Source organism: Pygoscelis adeliae, unplaced genomic scaffold, assembly GCF_000699105.1.
Source record: "Pygoscelis adeliae isolate BGI_AS28 unplaced genomic scaffold, ASM69910v1 Scaffold411, whole genome shotgun sequence".
Taxonomy (NCBI): Eukaryota; Metazoa; Chordata; class Aves; order Sphenisciformes; family Spheniscidae; genus Pygoscelis; species Pygoscelis adeliae.
This window is the reverse complement of record NW_008824111.1, coordinates 483,747-491,696: the sequence shown is the minus strand read 5'-3', so window position 1 is coordinate 491,696 and position 7,950 is coordinate 483,747. Positions and strand designations below refer to the sequence as shown.

The following is a 7,950-nucleotide window of genomic DNA, read 5'->3' as shown; positions in this document are numbered from 1 at the left end:
GAAAGAGTTAAGATTCCTCTTGCTTCTGGCTCCGCTGCAGCTGATTGTCTACTCTTGGCTCGGCACCCTCCTCCTATCCCAAATATTGCTCTGCGAGAAAGACTTCATCCAAGAAGAAACCCCCAAACACCTATGGGTGGGAGACAGAGCTACATAGCAATATCCTCTTTACAAAGCTTTGGCAGGGAAATATCAGTCATTTGCCCTGTACAAATAGAAATAAGAGTCAGTGTTGACACTGCCCCAAAAATCCTGGGGTCTGACACATTAGATGATACTGTAGACAACTTCCACCCAGCAGTTACAGAGAGTCTTAACGCTGCCAAATGGCACTGCAGAGATGAGGCTGAGGAAGGAAAAAACTGCTCGAGTCTCCGTAAGCAACTGTGAAAGTGTAATTTTTCTTCTTGCTAATAGTAAATTGGCCTGTCCATTGCTTTCAGACACCCTCCTCTCACATTTAAATACTATTAATTTTCAATTATCTTTCATCCTCCTTCACCTTAGAACACAAGTGTAAAGTCTCCAGCCGACAATTTCTGGCACTTCAAGCTCTAGGAAAATAATGATTTTGGCTCTACATATTCAGACTATTAAAAAAAGACAAGTTTACACCCATTCATTTAAGGCATTTTCAAGATTAAAGAAACCATAAAGACATGTTTAACCACAGAAGACCACGTTTTCTAATAATATGGAGGAGCTTTTCACATCCTCTTAAAGCAGAGAAAAAAAAAAAAAAGGGTCAGAACAATCCTGCGGCACGATTCCAGCCTGGGAAGCCCAGCATGTCCCTCTTCCCTCCAACACACACCGTCCTGGTTGGAAATACAAACTAATAAAATTCTGATCTACAGAAAAGCCACGTGAGCTGGGCACTTTTAACGAAACAATATGGAGGGAAACAACACACTTCAGTCCCGCTCCTCCCCCATGGGGAAGGCACTCAGGCTGTCAGACAACCAGGAGCAACACAAATTCGTATACTCCCCACCCCACCCTGCTATTTTCTTGTTTTGTGCATCGAAACGGAGACAAGCCTTGGTGGCCGGTCACGGCCCAGTGCTGCCCTGTGCCCCACCAAGGCACTTCTTTCCCCAAAATGAGGGACGCGGACAGGGGCAGGACGTGCTGTTTCACAGCCACTTACTCTTCTCCCGGCCTCGTTGTTGTGCAGGTTCATCATGATGCGGGCGCTCTCGTAGGAGCCTCTCTGGTAAACTCTCTCGCGCTCCCGGGCGTCAACGAACTCCTTGGCGAAGCGGTATCCGTATTCAATGTTATCCCCGCAGCCACCCCAAAGCCAGTCCCGGGGTAAGTCCTTGGGCCGCGCTGCTCGGCTGCAGCCGCAGGAGGAGAGCTCGCCCTCCCGGCAGGCACGGCTCATGGCGTTGACCACCCCGGCTGCGCTCACCGCGTAGGTGAACGCCGTCTCCCGGCTGCCTGCGTGGAAAGATAAGCGGTGTTAGGGGAGAGCCCACGCGCACCGCTCCCTGCCCAGCCACGAGCTGGGAGGCCAAAGGCTCTCCAGGAGCCACCAAAATTCATTCGCCTACTAAAAGGTAGGGCAACCCTGAACCATGCTCCTCAAAATGTCTTCACTCCAAAAAAACCAAGCAAAACCAATCCAACTAGAGCACACAAGGTGTTTGTGAAGAACGGGAGTCGCTTCTCATTCATGCTGGTGAAAGCCTGGACAAGGGAGCGGGGAGGAGGTGAATCGGGGCCGGGGCCCTGCAGGCCGGCGGGGCTGAAGTAACCGTGCCTGCGTGTGAGGGGCAGAAAGGGAAACAGACTCCCTGTCTTTCAGAAAAAAAGAGATGTTAAATACAACTTTTAAAAGTCTGGTTCTTAAATTACTACTTCTTAAACATGATTTATGCACTTCACCCGCTTCTTCCAATTTATTTAAGGTTATACTGTTTTACAAAGCCTCCTGGTATCAAAAGAAATGTGCGGCAGAATAACACACAACTTTTCACCCTACGCGTAAGCCAGGCACTTCTGTAGGAGGCTATTTAAAACTAACGACAACCTGTGCTGTTTAGTATCCACCACTCCAGCTCATGCGAATATGGCAAGTGAGTCCATGGACAATCATCTTTACAAATTACAGGGAAGAGAAAACCCTTGGCACAAGGCGGCCTTGAAGGTTTTCTCCTGCATCTGGTGCCCTTAAATGGAAATTGAAAACCTCAAGTTTCAAACTTTCAGAAGAAAAAGTTACAATACCCACAACGCAAGATATGGCCACGTACCATCCTCTTGATGGTATCTAATTCCACCTTTATTTAGAGCCTGACTTCCCCTATCGTTTTTCCAAGGATGCCACAAGTTCTGACTACAACTAGAAAAGCTTTCAAGCAAACAAACAAACAAGAAAAAAAACCCCACAAAACTTGCGCCAGAGAGCCCCACTGAAGTTTGCTTTTCATCTTAAGAGACAGCATCCCACTGGGTCTTTTCCAAGGAAGATTCCCAGAATGACTGAGAACAGACTAAATATATGGGGGTTTTATTTTCGATTTATATCAGTTAAGTTTTATTCCTAATCTTTAGTCCAATCAATAGATCAAGCTAGTTTTTAATCTTGATTTTACAAGATTTTTCTTAGGGAACAGCATGGGCCTTTTGAAAATTAGGGCTTTAAAAGGCTGCCTTTTGGACATGTCATATGTATTTAGGCAGCAACATTTTGAGGCAGAAACTCTTTGTACAAGACCTGCCATAACAGGTCAAATCTAATAGGAGCTTTCGAGCAATCTGGAACATAAATAATTTGCAGTCTGGTCCATATTTAACATCAAGATGACACCGTGCTCAGAGCAGCTTTGTTAATATAACAGCTGTCATCCACTGGATTAATTTTAGTAATAGATGCTAGTTTTAAATGGGAAAAATCAGAAGTCTTACATTGGGAAAGATCAGATTTAAGGAAGACGAGAAGCACTTTGTTCCCTTACTTATAATGGTCTATTCTCAGAGACACCTGCTCGTGGAAGTACTTACATGAATTATGAGTATAAAGGGTTACAGGAGTAGCCTTTTCAGTTAAAAAAGATTTGGCTTTATGCGGTGGCTTATGCCTTGCATTTACTGCAAACTATAGCAGGGGGAACCTCATACAGATTTTAATGTTCCCATTTGTTCTGTAACACACATTTTTGGATTAATTCCTTACGCAAAATTTCCACTAGATTTAGAGGAAAGAAACGTGGTCTGCTTCGGACCACAGGACTCGCCTCTTCCGTTCCATTTTATTCTTTTTCATGTTTAGTTAGCTCATGCTTTCACATGGTTAACTATGCCATTTATTGCAGGATTTAAACTCATAAAGCTGACTTCTTTTGACTAGTTTTCATTATTATCCTGGAGCATATTTTAAAGAACTTACTTACAGTGAGAAGGAAAGGCTGGGGTACAGAAAGGAGAGTTGCCCCCCAAGTTCCCTCCTTGAACATTTAGGCAAATTACAAAATAGCATCAGCTGCTGAAGTAGATTTCAAGCCCCCGCAGGTTGCAAGCCAACACTGTCTCAAGTCATCAACCCCAGGAACACATTAAGAGTGATGGTTCCACATGGATGAGTTACTCTGAATTTTTTTTTTTTAAAGTCTTTAGGCACAACTGTGCTTTCCTTCACTGTCAAACGTATCTGTCTTTTCCCACAGTCCAGCATTTCTCTCTATTGTAGCCATGGCAAGGAAACACACATTCCAAACACGTTCGAGTCCCCTCTCGCCCATATATATAAAACATAGAAATGGAACTGTTCAATATACATACACTGTAGGAAGCCACCCACAGAGCAAGGAGCTGAGCTTTACGCTTGATATGAATAAGTCTGCAAGAACAGAACAATTTTTTTTTTACCTGAACATAAGATACAAAATGTTCTTTGTCTTGTGTTTTAAAAGCATTCAACATCAGGCAGCAGGCATGAATAGACTGGACCCCAGCTACACCAAGCTGTTGGGGGAAGATCCAGTTATTTTATTTTATGTTAGCACTTAGCTGTTTGCAAAGCCCAAGCACAGCCAGCCCGGGTCCAGCCACAAAGCCAGGAGATGGCGCAAGGCAGTGAAGGCAGCAAGGACCATGGCCTGACCCGGGAACCAGCAGCAAAGGAGAGCAGCAGAGAACAAAAGCCCTAAAATTTTGCAGTTCAATAAGCCACAGAGCAAGTTTCCAAACCCAATGCTAGGTTTATTTGTACAGCTTTAGCTAACTTTGCAGGATAAATCCTGGAAGAAAGACTGTCCATTTATACACTGGGGTAATTACTGTGCTGTCAGTCAGTGCTTTGCCTAGGCGCTCTCCTGTGCACAGCCAGCGACACCGCAGTCATTAGCTCAGATGACAAAATCCTCCCAAACTATGTGCATTCAGATCCTGGCTACCATCTTCTCATGTCGCTGAGAGTAAGGAGTATCTGACAGTCCCCGACAGTCCAGGGTATGGCGGCCTGAAGTAAAATTGAATCAGGCTCTAAATGTACCTATTTTTCCTTCCACTCAGAGGAACAGCAACTGGTCATTACCGAAGGTCAGCATGAAATAATACAACTGCTACCCACAACACCTTTCTTGTTCTCAGTGAATACACTCTTTAGGCTCTTTAACTCTTGAATATGCCTATTAACCTTGCTTCCATCTGCAATTAGAATAAGTGGCTTAATTACATGATGAATTGCTATGTAGACATCAGCTAATACAGTCATATTCAGGAGAAGGGTGCGGCAAAGTTATTTAACTTGAAAGAAACCACCTTTAAATAGATCTCTCATACTTGGGGAGGGCAGAAACATCTATTCCGGAGACAGACACCACAAATCACGGGCCCAATCCTGTACATTTCTTCACACCAGTAGTCCTCTTGAGCTAATTTTCACTTGCTTGGGTAATAAATAAGGGCTGAAGGATGAAGGCCCAGATTTTAAACAGATTATTTTTCTGACATTTGTTAGATTATTAGAACAGAAAGGTGTACAGAAAAAGTTTTCGTTCATGTTTCACGTGCTTTTAGACTTTTGCTCGGGTACGGCAAAAAACTAAACTCGATGTGCTTGCAAAAAGCCTAGGGAAGGTTGTTTATCTAAAATCAGCTGTTCCAATTAGGTACTTTTATGCAATAGATTTTTTTCTATTTGTCTGACAATCTCCAAATAAAAACATCTTTTAACAAAAATTGAGACCAAATATGAATTGATGTATTCCTCCAACCTTAATTGGAGTTAGCCCATTTACAGATAAACCTCGCTTGAGTCTGATTTTAAAACTTTACTTTTTTAAAGCAGGACAGAAAAACACTGACATAAAAGCTTTACTTCACATCTCCAACTAAAAAGCACTGCTGAGTTCGTCAGTAGACTGATCGCTACAAAAAAGATCACAACTCTCACCCAGAAAAATAGGTGTTTTCAGTTGCTTACATAGAATCAGCAATCTGGCTTGGGAAAGTCAGAGGAAGGTTTCACCATGGACCCAGTTCAGCAACGCTGGTTAAAATTTTGCCAAGGACTTTAAAATACGATGAGGTCCTTAAACGTCAGGAAAGACAGGCAGCACGTGAGCACTAGAGAAGCACATTTCAAAGAGGACGTGATAGGAAAAGGGTTGGGTGCCCACCAAATTGTGATAAGATGTTAAAAAGGAATCTGTCTCTCTTACCAGTGACGTGATTACATTAAATGCGAGTTACAAGGACAATCACACACATTGCTCTGACAGAACTGATTTCAGAAATATTACCCTGCTACATTATTTTTAACGTAAATCTAACTTTCTCAAAAAGAGAAAAAAGTTACCATATCTGGAAATCAGCAAGAAAGAATTGCCCATAAACACTAATAGACAGAGCAGCGATTTTCAGTTAACCTCCAGACCAAGAGCAATTTATTATGCAGCCACTAACTTTGGAACTAGACATGGACATCTTTAATTTTACAAGACACTGATGATTTTAATTCTCTTAGGTTGCCTTCATTTTTTTGCAGGTTTTCTAAAAGAAAATTTCAGGGCTGCATTTTCCTTTCTCCTCTATTCCCATATGCAAATATATATTCCTACTTTTCCAAGACACATGGATGGACAGTGGTGGGAAATCACCTCCAGCTAAAAATAATTCAACTCCTTTGCCAACTTTTAAAAACACTTGATTGTATACAGTACTCAGTAAGAACCTGGCAAGAGTTTCAAGTGCAGAACAGTATGTGCCATACATACCCTTAGACAAGAGTTTAATCATAAAGATGTTGCTTCCTACCTATCTGCATGACTCTGCCAAAAACAGAGTTGTTGTCCACAGTGCTGCAATTCCATCTTCTATGTCTGAACTGATACTGGCATTCCTTAATGCCCGTCTTTGCACCCTCTCCAATGAACTGCATATGGTCCTGATACAATTGGCAGAGTTTCTTCTGTCCTTGGGAAAGCCCTGCTAGCTGGCTACATAGTGGCTGGGCTCCTATTATATATACCTCTGACATCTGAACAGGGTTCATGGGGTTCATAGGGTTCATCCCTAAAGACCTGCATAAAGAAAGATTTGGATTAATAAAAAGAAGGCTCAAAAAAACCAACCCAACTCTATAAATCCCAAACAGAACTGTATCTTATACACGAGTATACAACTCCTGGTTTTGCTAACACGTGAGAAAAAAACCACTCAAATATGAAACTTTTGTTTTAAAGACAGCACAGAACAGAAGTTATTAGTTCCCATCCATGTGGTTATCACCATACATTAGGGACTGAAGAAAGACGCAGACTTGGAAGACTTGCATCTAGGCAGTCCTTTACCAACTTAAATGGACATAGTAAAAATAACAAGCTCCAAACAACTGCAAGGCCAGAAAAATAAATAAAGCAAAACCCAAAAAAGCCCCCCAAACCCCAAATTATTTTAACACACATTTTAGATTTAAGTCTGGATTTTTCAATCTGTTCTACCATAAACAAATAGGGAAACCTTTAACAAGCCAGAAGTTAGAAACTTGCTACAGACTACTTCTAGCTTCTTCTGAACGACACACAAAAACACAGAGCCAAGTATATTCACTGTAAACAAAATCAACTTTGTTTTCTTAATTCTTAAAGTGCTCTTCACATGATACATTTCAATTAAAAAGTGGCCATTAATCCGAAAGGGATCACTTGAAACAGCAGAGAAACACCTATTTCAAGAACTCCCAACATCGTACACTATACAGAAACAGATAATTTGCCAAAGCAGAAATTTAAGTGTACTTCTTTGTAACAAAATATATTTATAAACATTTAAGTTACAGAAAAGTTCAAACAGAAACTTTAATAAAAGTTTTTACTTGTAAATCAGTACTCTCTTATATATGCAAAATTTCTAATCTAAGGGAGTTGAAATGACTCTTTTAAAAGAGAGGCAATTCTAGTAATTTAAGGGTGATCAAATCCATAGAGAATCTACTTTACAGCATTCTAGAAACTGAATTTTTCAACACGAGATGTTGCACATTTACACTTATTCGAGCGACCCGTTCATTTTACTACACAACGTATTAAACTAAAACATTACTCCCCTGCTGTCTCGTTCACGCGGTACTCCCTCGGAAACAAAGTACACAAGAAGTAAATAGACATTTAATCAAGCAAATCTGGACACCCCCTTTTAAAATCAAGTCGATACAAGATGCTTACCACCACGAGCTGGCTTCTATTACAACCTGGGTAAAAGAGGAGAAAACGGCCAGAGCCACTATGAGGTACTGAGAAGCCATTGTACTGCCAACTGTCCCCAAAGCACCTCCTTGGATTAATACTGCAGTGGATTTCTAGAGGGGGGAGAAAAAGGATCAGATTGTTTATTGCTTCTCAGACCATTTTCGAGCATTCAAGTTTAAACAACGGAAGTATCCGGGCCCCTTTTAACTTGACTCTGACTCGCCTGCCCTTCTCCCCACCGAGGCTTTGGTGC

At 41.7% G+C, this 7,950-nt stretch overlaps 1 protein-coding gene across 1 annotated transcript in view; it reads right to left on the bottom strand.

Annotated features, from left to right (window-relative positions):
- The window catches only part of WNT5A (wingless-type MMTV integration site family, member 5A), an 8,858-nt gene extending 1,043 nt beyond the window's left edge, over positions 1-7,815 (bottom strand). The window contains exons 1-3 of the mRNA XM_009334217.1: positions 7,674-7,815; positions 6,265-6,530; positions 1,151-1,443 (exon numbers count right to left, since the gene is read on the bottom strand). Coding sequence (XP_009332492.1) covers positions 1,151-1,443; positions 6,265-6,530; positions 7,674-7,753 — 639 coding nt within the window. The 5' untranslated portion in view covers positions 7,754-7,815. The remainder of the gene's footprint in view (positions 1-1,150; positions 1,444-6,264; positions 6,531-7,673) is intronic.
- Positions 7,816-7,950: the final 135 nt, after the last annotated feature.